General features: G+C 36.1%; 1 protein-coding gene across 5 annotated transcripts in view; it reads left to right on the top strand.

Annotated features, from left to right (window-relative positions):
* TTLL7 (tubulin tyrosine ligase like 7) overlaps positions 1-16,366 on the top strand; it is a 66,657-nt gene that overhangs the window by 29,257 nt on the left and 21,034 nt on the right. For all 5 annotated transcript variants that reach the window (XR_004418648.2, XM_033067049.2, XM_033067052.2 and 2 more), the window contains 8 exons: positions 604-820; positions 3,254-3,418; positions 4,220-4,378; positions 9,007-9,101; positions 9,732-9,879; positions 9,963-10,036; positions 12,920-13,055; positions 13,840-13,926. Coding sequence is in view for 4 of the 5 variants with exons in the window: in XM_033067049.2 (XP_032922940.1) it covers positions 604-820; positions 3,254-3,418; positions 4,220-4,378; positions 9,007-9,101; positions 9,732-9,879; positions 9,963-10,036; positions 12,920-13,055; positions 13,840-13,926 (1,081 nt within the window). In the remaining variant the exon portion in view is untranslated. The remainder of the gene's footprint in view (positions 1-603; positions 821-3,253; positions 3,419-4,219; positions 4,379-9,006; positions 9,102-9,731; positions 9,880-9,962; positions 10,037-12,919; positions 13,056-13,839; positions 13,927-16,366) is intronic.

Genomic DNA, 16,366 nt, shown 5'->3' with positions numbered 1-16,366 from the left:
TGCATATTGAAAATGCTAGCTTTTACAGTCATTTAAAAGTCTGTGTAGTTAGACACTGGAAGTTCATAGTTCATATATAAACCTTTTTTCATTCTGGTGTGAGGGGACTGGAAATACAGAAATCCTGAGCTTGGTTTATGCCATCCTCAGCCATACAGATGAGTGTCCTGCTTTGCAAACACCTAAGGTTAGCACTGAAAGTTCTTTGCAGCCTGTACCTCAGGCAGAAGTTGCGACAAAGACTGGAAGTCTATTTTTAGAACTGCATGGGGAATAATCACAGAAGCTGGAGACTGGTCGTTCTGCCAAACAATTTCTAAGTGTAGAGCAAACCCATTATTACAAATTGTTGAATCAAAGCAAGCAGAAAGTTACTTTGAAATGGCTCATTGCCTTTTTTTTCTTCTAGTAAAGCACAATAAAGGAAACCAAAAGCCTTGTAAGGGAATGGAACTTTTTCTCTGCCCTAAAATCAGATATCTAAGTCTCTTTAGGTAGATTTTGGCCTCACTACTTGACTGGGTGACCAGGACAATCTTTTTAAAAGAGGAATATCCAAGTTTTAAAATAACTTTTATTTTTGTTATTTTTTGTTTCTACCAGGATCTCTTTAATAAGAAATGGAGAAAAGTTACAAGCTCAGGATCACTTAATTGTTCAGGAATATCTTGACAAACCATTTCTTATGGAAGGCTACAAGTTTGATTTACGTGTGTATATTCTTGTAACTTCCTGTGATCCATTGAAAGTATTTTTATATCATGATGGACTGGTGAGAATGGGCACGGAAAAGTATCACCCCCCCAGTGACTCAAATTTGGTAAGTTGGAATTCCAATTTATTGCTTATGATGTAGTCTTTAACCTGTGTAGTGTTTGCAGGTGGTAAAATTAAATAAACTGGAACTTGAGTTCATCTGGATAAACTTCTGCATTGTCATTGAAGAAAGAAAAATTATGTCAAAGGTACTCAATACATGCTTTTCTATTAAAATTGCAAGTATAGCCACATTATTGCTTATATGTATTTTATTTGACCTTGCATGTATGTATGCTAAATAGTGTAAATATATGCAAAAAGGAAAAGAGGAAAAAAGAGGAAAGCAAAAGATTTCAACCCAAAAAAATAAAGAAAATAAAATCACTTCAAGAACAGGCACATTGCTTTTATGTTCATCTGAGACGGAGGCTGGGGTGGCAGGTGGTAATAATTTTTATCTCCTGCTGGATCATTGCTTAGCATCCATGAAGTTTGGAGCCTTTGCTGAGGGTCCTGCCAGGTTTCAGTCATTGTGTTGGCGGAAAGGAGAGAACCAGCACTGCAAGGGACCAGTGCTCACTGCAGTCCCTGAACACAAGGGATGCTCCTGCTGCTGCTACTGTTTGCCAGTGACTACTTCAGCAGGGACAGGAGTATGTACTTGGCAGTTTTAGGGTGATTCAGTAGCACTGCCTATAAACATAGGAGAAAACCAAGAAATGGTAAAGGTCATGCTAAAGATTTTGTACAATTTCCTCCTCTTGTTCCACTGTATAGCATGTTGCCCTGTTGGGGAGTGTAAACCCTTCTGTTTTGGCTCAGACCAAAATGCAGATGTCTAAGAAAGAAGTAGATTTGCAGCATTGGAAGGTATTAGTAGATTAGGTTTGTTATGCCTCCCTCAGTATTCTGTTGCTTTTAGTGCAGCTTCCGTGGAATTATGTAACAGAGAACACCATAGAGCCTTTTTGCCTGCGTGAGGCTTAAAATTGTGACTGTCTCTTGGTGTGCCTTTGAAAAACGCAGGTACAGTTTGAAGCCCAGTACAAATGCTATATTTGGAAGTGTTCCAGTACTATATTTGGAATTGTTTGCTTTTAATATTTGTGTATTGCTGGTAATCTCGGCATTAGCAGCACTGAAATATGCTCTGAGCGGATAAACAGAGCAGGCAGTTGTTTCTATGTTCTCAGAACTGCTCATGTTGGAGGTTGTCTATTGTGTGAAATAACCTGCTTGTCACTAATGACATTGTTCTTTGGATGACATTTTTCCACAGTGACATTATTCCAAATAACTTTGGACTCCCAGTTCAGATGCACAAATACTTTTTCTTTATGGTCTGATAAATAATTGCTTTTGTCTGAAATAATTTGAATTTCATGGAAAGATGACTCAAAACAAATAGATTTTAGAATGATTCTTAAAGGAGTAATGAAGCCATGGGAGAAATTCATTGCTTCTAGCGCAACTACAATATACTGTTAACTAGCTTGCAATTAAATTGATTGGTTTTGGTCATTTCATTGCATTTTTTAAAGATAAGGAAGTGTAGTGAGATAAATGATAGCAGAAGGCTTGTGTTGTCTGTTAAAGATGAATTGGAACAGAAGGCTTGTGGTGACCTTAGAATATCATCTACTCTCATGTATGTAATCAAACATGACAGAGAACTGTCGCTGTGATGAGGACAGGCGTCACCATAGTGTACCTGAAAAGCTGAGTGGGTTTCTGAGAGATAATGTAAATGTACAGATCATGGTTTATAAATTGGCCTTGGAAAGGGAATGCTTTCTTTGAATCCAACTGATAACTTGAGTCTATTGCTGGTGACATTTTGCACCATGAAGGAACTGTAGCACTCAGTCATTTATGTAACGTATGTTTTGAAATTTACCTCCTCTGATGTATGGCTACCAGCCAGTTAAAAATGAGCAATTTTGGCAGATATCAGCATGGCAGATGAGTTTATATGTAAAAGATATTTTAAAGTATCACTATCATGAGAACACTTTTCATAAATAAGCTACAGTGAAAACTGAAATGTGGGATTGTCTATGAAGCAGATGCCAGAGTGATTTTTAGCACTTCAAAAGTAGCACTTCCAAATACCATCTTTATTGTTTGCTTCTTGTGGAATGTAAGTTATGGTAATCGCTCTTTACTGTTTTAGGTAGTTGTTTACATACAGACCTGTAAAAATGGCAGATATATTATCTAACCAGATGTGGAGTGGGAGATCGGTTCACTACGTCTGGCTTAAGTAGAAGCCCAGGTTTTGTTGTAAGAAGGCTACAGAGCATTCAGTCATGAAATTTCCCAGAATTACTAAAGTTTAGAAACACTAAATCTGCACATAATGTTATTTCCAAATATGAGCTCTTTGATTATGTCATTATTGATTTAATGTCAATTTTTCTTTGCATGATTTTGAATTGATTATTTTAGAATTGTTTTTAAAGTTTTTAAAATGTCTTTTCTTCCTTTTTTTTAGAGTCAATTGTATATGCATCTGACTAACTACTCTGTCAATAAACATAATGAGCACTTTGAACGGGATGAAACAGAAGACAAAGGAAGCAAACGCTCCATAAAATGGTTTACTGAGTTTCTAGAAACAAATAACCTTGATGTCTCCAAATTCTGGAGTGATATTTCAGTAAGATAGACTAAAGCACTTTTCTTTATTTTGTGTATTTTTAGATAATGACTTGCTTTTACCATCTGCTTTACTGCAATTCAGAATTATTTTTGAAACTTCAATAATCCAAATTCTCAGCAATGGATATCACAAAGGACGTATTATAAATTATTATTATGCTTTATGAAAGATTAAATTCATAGTTTGATTACAAATTTAATGTTAGCATTTTTCTGAGGATAAAAAGTCCTTTCAAACAGTTATTCACGTCAGTAATATGGCACAAAGGAACCATGCCATTTAAATTCTTGGAGACTATTCTAGAGTATAAAGTGAATTTTATGTGTGAATATTTACAACATTGTAGTCAGTGTTGCCTATATCTATGGACTTAATCAAGCACTATTGAAGTGGTTGTGTTACAGGTGTCTTTAGATGAGGAACAGGCTTAAGATTGTTAGAGCTTAAAACTGTTTGTATGATTCTGAGAACACTTACCAAAAATTATATTGCTAAATGAAATGGATGAAGATTGGCTATACTATACTTTGTTGCCAATTTGCTTTTATTATTTCACTTATTGCAAGTCTCAAAGTTTGTATATATAATGGAAATTATAACAATATAGTCTAAAACTATATAAAGTTATACATGGTGCTACATAGGAATAGTTTGTTTGTTTATAGACTATTTGAAATTTAAAATTTTTTTTTTTCCTAGTAGATATGCAAATGAAATTTAAAATATTAAAGCATGAAATACTGTAGTTCAGTATATACTTTCTCTCCTGATGAATTTTTCTGAAACAAATCCCTGCAGGAGCTGGTGGTGAAGACTCTGATAGTTGCAGAGCCACATGTTCTTCATGCTTATCGCATGTGCAGGCCGGGGCAAGCACCAGGAAGTGACAGTGTCTGCTTTGAAGTCCTGGGATTTGATATTCTGCTGGACAGAAAACTAAAACCATGGCTGCTAGAGGTAGACCTCTTTATACAGGTGTAAAGTAAATTTTTAGGGGTAAAGTTAACTAAGCCCCAGCTGAGTCCAAATCTGTGTAAGAAAACTTGCAAAGAAAATCTGTGCGCTGTTGTTGAGTACATAAATGGTGCTTTTCTACGAAGTCCAGTGATCACCTTGAAGTGATTTTTGATACTGAAAGAAAGGTAATTGTTTTCTTAGACCAGTGTTGCATTTCAGATGTTTTTGAAGTTTAATGGAAAAGTTTCAATGGGAATTGATTGTAGCAAGTGGGTGATACATAGATTTCCTTCATTAGTATGGCTATGTAATATGGCCCTGATAACTTTTGTGAATGTGTACACTTAATCTTCTCCTTTTTGGGGATATCTGTTCTTTCCTCTCCTGTGCTTTTTAAAAGCACTGCCATGAAAAGAGAAAAGTAATTTGATATACAGGAAATTATGGAAACTATTGGTATGATGGGACTAGAAATATATGTTTGTTAGTGGTACAATTAAATTGAGTGATGCTCTCACACATTTTCGATCAGGAATGTTTGAGGTTTGTCTGTTGTGTCTTTTATATTATCCTATTAATAACATAGATGAAATTCACTTGTCCTTTTTCAGGTGGTCTTACTTCATTCTGTTAAGTGGTTGGGGGGGCTGCAGCTTGGGGAAAAAAGCAAAATGTATTCAAAATCTCTCTGTTGACAGCAAGTCACGAATATGATTTTGCAACTGATGAAGAAAATGTACACAATTAATTTACTGAATTATAACCTCATTTGCAGGCCATTAATACTGTCAACAGTTGTTTTGTCATGCTTTTTTCTCTCAGGGGTTCATTATAATTTTAATTAGGAAAATAAAATTCCTTCACTGTCGCCATGCAGGCATGACATATTTGGTGGCTTTGATGTTCTCGCCAAAAGCAGCGCATGACATGAACTTATTTTGTACTACATCAATATCCTCTGTTTTTGTCCAGTGAAGCTTGCTGTCCCTTTGACTTAGCACTGCACTTCCAGATTATCATCTGTAGGTTGCCTGTAGCTTGCATATAACTGTGTGTAGTTATTTAAGTGCAGACAGAAGGGTCTGTGTAACATTTCATTCAGCCTTGTAGCAAATGCTGACAGACCAATTCTGTGAGAGGTGCTGAGTCAGCCAGCACAGGGAGTCCATTCTGAAGGACACCTCTCTGTCTGCTCTGATGTTTTCATGAGCTGTGGAGATGTTGGGAGCATTGAGTCATACAATCCCAGACTCTTTGTTTATGAGGGAGTAAAGTAATAAATGCTCCTCCGGTATTTTGACTTGCTGGAGAATACTTCAGGACTTGGAATTGTGTACCTAGTTACTATTTTTGTTTTTAAAGTAAAAGTCCAAGTATTTCCTTTTGTGGTTTTGGTAATACGTATATCCTTCAACTTGTTTGCTACGCATTTACCAAAACTAACAGAAATTTCAAACGTTGAAACTTATTAATTTTGCATACTCATTTACTACTTTTTACCTTGCTTGTTCATGCCTTTTTGCAGCACTTCCAACACTGTGTAGATGTATGCACACTGTGTGCATGCTGTGTGTACTGCAGTAAAGGTCAAACCTGTAGTGTATATACATAGACTACACACAATATATACAGTCTGTGCATATATATATATATATGTACATATATAGATATATTTTTTTCTAGAACACTTCTGCTTCTTGCACAGATTTCTGCTCTTATTTCTTTCCACCATTTCCCTCTTGCCAAAACCCCCTTAGGGGAGTGAATCATTCTTTCTAACAGTGGTAACAAGTCCTAATCACAAGTCCCTGAATGTTCCCAGTATTATGGGAAAATTGCCAAAATAGGATTAGGATGATTAGTTTCATGTTTCCATGCCTCATGTAGCTTTTCTGTTATAAAGATAGCTTAACAAACTATTAAAAGAAATAAATTGTGCAACATATTATAATGACTCTGCTTTCCGGAGTTGACTTTTGTTTGTATTGCCTTGATGCATTGTAGCTCCCCTGCTCCTTGGTGCTACTGAACTTCCGGAACCTTCTATCGTAGTGAGGGTTGTGGGAAATGCATGATTGCCATCTTGTGGCACCAAATGCTTCTGGCAAGGATCTGTGCAGCCTCCATCCTTTCTGAGTAGCAACAATCTCCCTTCAATTCCCAGGAAATCCGGTTTTACTTTTCATCCAAAATTTCCAAGTTGGTTTATTTTATGTAAAAAAAAATAAATTCATGCAGTTGAAGTTCTTGGATTGTCTCCAGTCTTGTTCACCCTCATTATATTCAGTTAGGATCACAAAGTTGGGATAATTGGAGAAAAAGATAACATGCATTTTAATAACTTTCTCCAGTGCAGGGTACCTAACTTTCATTGTGATTTATGTGGGCTAGGCAAAAGAAACCTTACATACACATTCAGATATATTATTTAGTGTCACTGAGCTAGCAAAATCCGTTCAAAACTTTGCTAACAATCCAGGTGAAATGAATGTGAACATCTTAAACCAAGCAGTTATTGCTAATTCCTATTAATGAAGTAGTTAAAATTCACATATACAAATTTTCTGGCATCTACTTGTTTCTCTTGTGTTATGCTTGTCCTGTCTGTACCCCTGGGTGTCCAAAGACCACAGTGGGGTAGGAGAAGTCTACTTCTCCAAAAAGAGATGGCTAGGTGGTTATACCAAGTTTTCAGTGTCTTACATTTTTCACCAGAAGAACACACTGTTGATGGTAAAGTTTTGCTTCCTCTTTGCTCTTAATTTCACCTTGGGTTATTTTTTTTTTTTTTGTTTGCTGACATGATCTGCTCACTGACTGTTCATTTACTGGCCAGCAATTCCACATTGTCTCCAAGTTTTACCACAAGTCTTTTATATCTGCTGGAGTCATGCCATGTGCTTTCTTTGTTACCTGTAGAACCAATATTGTCTTGTTTACGAGGTTGCATTCCTGTAGTGAACACAGTTTGGCCAAGGGCATCATTTGCAACCATAATTTTCTTGTACTTTTGGGGTGCCTCATACAATCCTGTTTTTGACAACAATCTTCAAGATGTGCCTTGTTGATAAAATTACTGTGTTATATTAACACAACCTAGTTGTGCATGTCCTGGTTCTCAGGTCACTGAACTCTAAATAACCATCTCCTGGCTGACAGATGCACAGACAATGGTTTGGTAACCAGTAATTATGAATACCTTTTGTGGCATATCACTAGTACCTTACCAAGATTACAATGCCACAGTCTTACAGATTAGTCAGCAGCTGTATTTACCATCTCCGTTGTGATATGATTGTAGTGAACAGGTCAGTCTAAAGAGGTTGGTCAATTAACTATTTGGATGAAAGTTTTCCAAAAAAGAATATGTATAAATCTTTTCACTCTTTCTGCTGAATTTTCGAGATTTTTCTTTCAACATCAGATCTCACTGCTCACTTTTACAGTTTATCTGCAAAAGCAGCGAAGGATCTGATTCCCAAAGCCAAAAGGTACCCATCAATAATGAGCACAGGTGATGGGGCACCTGGAACACAGCAACAGGACAGTGGGTGGCACAGCAGCCACAATAGTTCTGTCCCACAACATTAAAGGCTCTAAGATGCTGTAATATATTTAGAGTGCTAAAACAAAATAAACTGCTTTTGCCCTCTGCTTTGGACATGTAAACTGTATCCCACTGCTGATTTGTGTGGGACACAAGGTATTAGTTTCCACTTCTGAAGCTCTTTTCTATCTGTCCCTTTTGTAACCAGCACTGCTCATTCACTATCAAGGTGAGATTCCTACTTGTCATTAGCATCCATTACTCAAGTATAAATTTTTCTACTGGCCTGGAACGAGTTCATAGAATAACATTATTCCTCCTCAAAACTTCCTGAAAACAGGTTCTGCAGGGAGTCCAAAACTTGTCAGGGTTATAAGATGGCTGGTTGAGGCTCCTGACTGTTAAGTGTATGATCTGGTCTCACTATGAGACTCCAAGTTGCATTTTCCTTGTTTCTCTCATATTTATGGTACCATTTTTAATCTCTTGTGCTTAGTTTATAAGCTTTCTGTTGCTGAGACTGTTAATTATCTTACGTTTTTAGACTATATACTGATTTTATAAATTAGATTTCTGTGTGTTACTGTCAAATGTATGTAAAAAGTTATTTAAATATACTTAAGAAGACCTTGGATTAGAGCCTCTTTCTGTCCTTGTATAGTTGTTACTTTTTAGAGTAGTGTTTAGAGTTTCTTTCAGACTGGGAACTAGGAAAGAGTTTGACTCTTTCTGTGCTGGACCGCCATAGCAGGGCACATCATCTGTTACAATGTGTTTAACAGCACTCTGTGTGGTAAATTTTCTGGTGGCAGCAACCAAGAGTAGATTAGTCTGGATTCACAGTGGCAGGACTTGAATGGTGTTCACTGTAATTGTCTGGATAACCTGGTGACTTTAAGGGTGCATTTCCCAGCTCCCAGTATCTCTCATACTCAGTACTCTATTTAAAAAGAAAATATACAAATGGAAAAGAATTTCTCAACATGTATTCTCTTAACCTCTGCTGTGTTTGAAAGAGCCATTTCTACAAAGCCTGTTCCCGAACATTACTGAGTCTTCTGTGTGTCATTTTTTTTTTCAGATTAATCGTGCCCCAAGCTTTGGAACGGATCAAAAAATAGACTATGATGTGAAAAAAGGTGTTCTGCTAAATGCATTAAAGCTTCTCAACATACGGTACTTTGTCAATTTTTCTTCAGTCCACCTCTATTTCTGTTGCTTTGATTTTTTTTTTTTTTTGAATTTGATTTGGACTCAGAAAAAAATCTTTTTTCCACCTTCATATTTTCAAAATGTAAATGTTTCCCTTGCTGTCAGTTTTTCTGTAGAAATTAACCTGAATTTAATTTTTCTTCATGCATTTTCTTTTGCCTTTATTGCAAAAATTAATGGTAATAGTAATTTTTGTACTTATTTTTAAAACATTTTCAAACACTTCTTGAAGTTGGCCTATGTGTGCAGTCATGGGTATGCAGCCATAAAATAAATTTGCTTGAGTAATAGCGTCACATTCAGTCAAAAGCCCATCCCTCTAGAGGTAAACTTTGTAGCTAAGATATGTTGAAAAAAATCTACTCCTCAGGAAAATAGATACAGCCACTTTTGTACATTAAATTGTAACACAGAGTCAATACAGTATCCCTTAAAGTGTGAAAATACTGTAGCCATGAAAGTTAATATGAAAAAAATCTTAATGAATATTTAAATTCTAGTATATGATAAACACACAGCTGACTGGAAAATACAGATTGTGTACTTGATATGAAAGTGCATTGAATTGACATTTCTTAATAATCTGTGTTTCAGGACAAGTGATAAAAGGAGAAATTTAGCCCAACAGAAGGCTGAGGCTCAAAAAAGGCTGTATGGCCAAGGTTCAGTGAAAAAACTCTTGCCAGGTTCCTCAGACTGGGAGAGGCAGCGCCACACACTGGAAAGGAGAAAGCAAGAACTGGTAGGAAGGGAAAAAATGTGCTGTTTCTTGTTCATGCTATATACTCTCTTTTGTTTTAATTGTCTTACTTTCTTGATTTGTAGAAGGAAAGACTTGCACAAGTACGTAAACAGATTTCCAAAGAGGAGCATGAAAATAGACACATGGGGAACTACAGGTGAATGTTTTTGACTGTATTAGTAGGAAGTATTCAGTATATTCTTTAGGAACAGTGGAAACAAATATTTGTGGTAGATGATAATTTTCTGCCAAAAATCTGTAGGCATTTATAGAAGACATATATATGTACATCAGGTGTCTTTTTTCTGATGGTTCTTTTCTTGATTCCAATTTTTTCCATGCACTTAGGAATTAGGAAACATCAGTCACCCTGTTGCTTGTGCAAGACATTTGCTTGAAAGATGTGATGGTTCACATTCAGTGTACCAAGAATCATGACTGTTGTGGGCATGTTCTCTAATTGCATATGATCATTCTTGTCTTGGTGGCAGGGGTGCAGAATGATTATTCCCCTGTAAAAATATAATCTTTGAATTGTATCTCTGAGGCTTGCCAACAATTCAGAAACATTATGGGTGCTGCTATCATTTTGAATAGAGTGACATTTGAAATACTTTATTTGTATTTTTGCACTTTGATTCTGGATCCCACTAGGCTGAACTGTATGTACCTTCAGATTCCTTGGTAAAATATGTTCAAAAGAGAGCTTTGCATTGTCAGTTACAACAGGCATTGGCCAGAAACAAAATTGTTTTTGGGTGATGTTTTTGTTATTATTTCTTGATATTTGCTTCATTGGGAAGTGAAAGCATGGCCTAGGAATAGTTGGTGAAAGGGAACAGAGTATGGCTAGGAAGAGATAATGGGAATATTTACAACATTCTTCCAGTGTGTGAGAGGTCTGAGTTCACATATTTTATTGTGAACTAGTCGGAATGCCTTTATTGCTGTTCTTCATTACTGCCTTTTTTTGAGCAGATGTTCTACAATTCCCAGTAAAATTCTCATTTAAATAGATAGATGGTTCTGTGAAATTCACATTTTTGATGATTTCACAATTTGCTTACAAAGAGTCTGTGTAACTTTTAATTACATAATTTTTTGATATGTAGAGCTAAACTAGTAAATAAAAGAAACCTCTAGATGTACAATGAAGTAATAAAAGTGGTTATTTTCATGCTACTAAAAGAGAGGCACTATGATGCTTTAATGCATTTTTCTTTTTCATAACTTAAATGTCTAGCTTATTAACTGATCATATTTTAAGTTGCTTATTCAGTTCTTATCTGAAAATCAGACACATGTTCTCTTTATTTATTTTTTTGGTTACTGTAAATCAATAAAAACACGTATTTTTTTTCCTCAGGAAAAAGTAAAGTGTCACTTAATGAGGAATCTGCACTTTTAAAAAGGCAGAACAGCTTTGTGTTTTCTTATTACCATGTCTTTGAGAAAAGGCTGAAGGATCAGCAGAACATGAGAAGGAAAGTAATTTTGGCTAGAGAAGAAAAGGAATTTTATCTGAGCATTATGCATTATTTTCTCTATGTGATATTCCTCTCTAGAGCAGGAGTAGCTTGTGTCAGGCATTGACATAGAATCATGGAAATTTTGGAAGCTAGTATTGCTGAATGGATTAATATTAAACTCTGAATAAAAATCCAGAGTAACCTCAGTCAAACTCAGGAGTTTTGGATTTAATTTATGAATATTAGCTCAGCAATTCGCTTAGTCTATGTCTGTCTGCAAGCACAGCAGGCTCCAGTAGGAGTCTTGGGGCAGCTAAAGTTGGAGCCACAGTTTTGAGCTCTTGTGAAATTATGAGGAATTGGAAAGGATGTACGTGGCTTTGAATTGGCCGTTAGTTGCAGTCTGTATCTAAATACATTGAGAATATTACCCTTTCTTTAAAGCATTCTTCTATGGTACTTTTTCTGCAGTAGAATCAGCACCATTAAAAGGTGTTCACTGAAACTGAATTAGAACCTGAATCTCCTTTAGGTGTTTAATGCAAACTGGAAGCATCTTCATTTTGTTTTACAACTGTCCTGAGACTAATGGTATCAAAACATCTTTTTTTTTTTATTGTAACAATATCCACATGATAGTTACCTTTTCAAGGAGAAAACGTCTAAAAAGGAAGAAAAAGAAAAAAAGAAACTTGTAAAAAGTTCAGAAAAGACTCACAAATACATAAAAGTCACATAATGTCATGCACTGTACAAATGGTGTCCATGCCTTGCACAGTGCAGGCAAAATTAACTTATGGGTTACTCCTCACAATATATTAAAAATTAGTCTTCCATCTTAGCCATATTTCTGGCTGTGTTTCAGGTATTCATGACAGATGGGTTGAAGTGGTTTTCTTCAAAGCCCATTGTTTCTTGATGAACATGAATAAATCACCAAGTCCTGCTTCTGATACTGTCATAATCTCCTTACCTGTGATTTTAGAAAATAATGGCATAGCTACTGTAATGGAAAATCAGTCACCATATATATCTGTGTACCATTTTTTAAAATTCTTATAGCACCTATTTCTTCTTGTTTATTTTTTGGAGGATTTAGCATTCAAGTGTAGTACATACTCAGTCTTTAATTCATATCATGCTTATGTTTTGTGTCCTTTGATTGCTAATATAAATTGTTTTGTGTCCTTTTATTGCTAATACCAATCTTGTGGCTCTGAATTTGGCATAAAATATTTTGCTAATATTTCATGAATCATTCACACCTGTATGCATCACTCACCCCCACTAAAATTTCTGAGCACTGCAAAACTGGGTTTTGGTATACCTCTGGAATGACCTATATGGTACTTCTTTTGACTGGCTAATTGCTAGTTAAAACATGAATGTGTTGTCTGAATTAAAAGTACATTCAGAGAGCAGTGTTCAGAGTATATGTTTTATGATTTGATATTATATAATTATTATAGATGGGATGCATACATGTTAAAAAAGAGATGGCATATTAGTGACATTTTGTGTGATGAATACCTCAGCTTTTATCTTACACTCTTCTTTTTTTCCCTTTTCAGGCGAATTTACCCTCCTGATGATAAGACATTGCTTGAAAAGTATGAGAGTTTGTTAGCCACTGCTTTCCAGACATTTCTTGCTGGAAGAGCTGCTTCACTTCAGCGGGAAATGAATAACCCCTTAAAAAGAATGAAGGTACTGAAGTACACCGAGTACGGGCTTTAGGAGTTACTTATCTTTGAATTCATGACCTCGTGGATTAGTTTCACTATAATAGTGTAGAATGGCTAATAAATATCTTTTGATAATGTTCCATGATCTTATTGTTCTTTGTGCAGCCTGTGGACCAGATCCTTGAATCTGGATGAACTGCAGTGGACCCAGGGTGGAGACAGGCTAGATGGCTTTAAGCTACTTTACCATATTCCTGATCCTCAGCCTTACCCTAGCCAAACCAGAGGCTGGCAGAAACTGCTTTTGAGCTGGTGATTCCCTCCTTCTTCCTCTAGTAATATTCCCAGCCTATTCATTCACTTGTATACCAGCTCCACTAGTTTAAGGATTTAAGGCATCCAAAAATTTGGCCTGATTTACCTACTTATTTAGTCAGAGGAAGTAGGAAAACAGCTGTATTAATAACAAGCTAACATGATGTAGTTTGGAATCTGAGAAATAATTTTACATCTTTGTAGTTGGCATCATCCAGCAGTTTTACAGGAATCTTTGTTCAATCCTTTCTTCAGACTTTTTTTTTTTTAAATGTTAGGACTTGATTTTAAACCTCATTTTCATGTTGCTTGCAAGGAGAGATGCATACATGAAAGGAAATATTTCTATTTCCTCCTGTGGAGGAATTCATAGTCCTATTTCAGGATTAAAAATCAGAGCAGTTTCAAATTTCTACCAGTTTCTGCTTGATTTTTTGAAGGACAGGGTATGTCCTCCTTTGAATTAATAGTAATGAAATTCCCATTTCCAGGAGGAGGACATTTTGGATCTTCTGGAGCAGTGTGAAATAGATGATGAAAAGCTAATGGGAAAATGCACCAGGCAACGAGGACCTAAGGTATTTGGCTTCGAGATACCAATTTTTTATTTCACTCTATAGACAGGTTTTCTGAGAATTTTAAGTGGGGAATTTAGTCAGTTGATCCTGCTGGAAGTTTTCTTCCTCAGACTGCCATTAATCTTTTTTTTTTTTTTTAAAGTGTGAATAGAGGTATCACTACCATTTGTCCAACTAAATCCCATTAAATTTTTAAGGGGATATGTGATCCTTCTTTCCCTCCCTAAATCATTTGGAGGGATTGCCATGCATGGCAACAACTGTTGTATGAGAGATTGATTTCAGTGTGTGAAAAGATTTTTATATCAATAGTGGATCTCATAAAAATGCTTTCTTCTCTAATTTATTAGTGCCAAAATTAGGATTTTTGAGATCATGGGATAAAAGGCACTGTGGAAAGTCAAATAATGAATTATAATTTTTATATATATCTATAGCTCATTCCCTTGCTAAGAGGGTTTTACAGTATATCTTGGAACCCATTTTGTATCCAAAATCTGCTTTTAATGTGAATGTATATTATTTTTAGCTTAATGCTTTCTGCTTGTGTGCATAGTTCATGTGAGTCTTTGCCTTAAATAAACTTATCTCTAAGCCAGTAAAGATAAATAGTTTGGGCTTGGCTGAAATAAGTGTGTTTTTCATATCCTGTAAACATTTTAGGTCAAGTCTGCTTAGAAGAGCCTACATCTCTGTTCTGAGCTTTGATGGATTTGTTTATGGATGCATGTAAATTTTTTTACAGCATTTTATATTTCTGATGACATGGTGTACAAATCTGTGGATATATCTGCACAAAATAAATGCTGAAAATGGTTCTGAGCTCGAAGAAATACTTTAAATATGTGCAAGAATCCAAAGAACTACATCTTATTACAGGCATGCATTCTGGAAAGAGGATCTACATGCCCAATCTGGTATTAAGATAGATTTGCAGGGACCTCATTAAAATGTGGGGATTTTGTGAGCTCGTGCTTTAACCGCAGTGGATTCATTTAAACAAGAGAAAAAAATCCCAGTCTGTGCTAGCAGTACACTCAGTCCATGTTCTTACAGAGATCCTTTTCCTTGAAATTTTGTTTTCAGTTCTTTAACATGGGGTCAGTAATTCAAGTTTACCATCTCAGTCACAGTTTTCCCTTTTTCCAGAAGCCTGTCTTTTCTCAGCAACCCTTGGAGAGCATCTGTCTGGTTGCCTGTATGCAGCCTGACTTGTTCTACCTCTACACTCCGTGCTCACAAAGCATCCCCAAGCTGGAGGCTGTAACATTTAATTAAACACTAATAGGGTACTAAGCCCAAACTGAGAAACCTCTCTCAATTAGTTTTAAGATGAATTTTGATTAATTTATGGGTAAGATTATATGCCATGGTCTTCTTTTATAGCAGACAAATGGATTGTGTAGCTTACAGCTGCCTTACTGGTACAATATTGTTTCCACTTACAGGAGAAAGAAAAAATTGCTTATGACCAAAATTTCCTTTCCCCCCCCCACTAAAACTGATGAAATCAAAACAGAAAACAATGAAAATACCTTATTCAGGGAGACTGTTTCTTTTCCTTGCGCTATGCACACTTCATGCTATGCAGGATTCTTATTCCTGCATCTTTTTTATGATACATTTCTCAATCATTTAAGCCTTGCCTACAGTGAAGCCATGTAAGCAGAGATTTCCATCGTTGCATAATGTCCTGTGTGTTCCCTTTGAAACACAGATGCCCATGCAGATGGTCCTGGTATCTTTTTCGAAAAGAACATTGCCTCCTCCCTGTAAGGGTTAAGGTTAATATGGACAATCACATGCATTTGATTGGCAACCTCTTTGTAAAGAGGCTGCTATGGGATATGTAACATCGAGATATATATCTATACAGAAATTTGGTGAGGGAGGCAGGCAGTAGAAAGTACTATTGCCTGTCAGTCTGTTAGGTAAGAGAATAATCTCATCTTGTAACCATAAAATCCTACAAATAAAGAACTATTTGCATATGCAGGATCTAAAAGAAAAAAGAAACCAAACAAAGCAACCACAGGACCGGTACTTTTCACTTTCAGGTAACCCAACATGAAAGGTTCTTTGAGAAGGTCATGGAGTCTGTCCTCCCTCAAATTCAGTGGCTGCCCTGCTGACAGAAGGTCCTCTTAGGTCAGATGCACTGCCTTTGGTTGCACTCTTCCTTGGAGAAAAACCCATCAGTCAGGACTCAGAAAACTAACAAAACAACTGGACTGGTTAGGAGGGAGAGGTGTGTTCCTCCTCATGCTCCTCCATACATAGAAACTTATATAAACATCTATATTTCCCCATACATATCCATACATAGGAGAGGTTGAGGGCTGTGTACATATAAATAAATACAAGCTTTGAGTGTAACAATTATTCCATGTTAGCTCGGAATTTCAGCTTTATTTTTATTTGAACATGATTAGGAACTCAG

Source organism: Catharus ustulatus, chromosome 9, assembly GCF_009819885.2.
Source record: "Catharus ustulatus isolate bCatUst1 chromosome 9, bCatUst1.pri.v2, whole genome shotgun sequence".
NCBI classification, from domain to species: domain Eukaryota; kingdom Metazoa; phylum Chordata; class Aves; order Passeriformes; family Turdidae; genus Catharus; species Catharus ustulatus.
The sequence above is the reverse complement of the archived record's forward strand: the minus strand, read 5'-3'. Positions and strand labels throughout refer to the sequence as shown.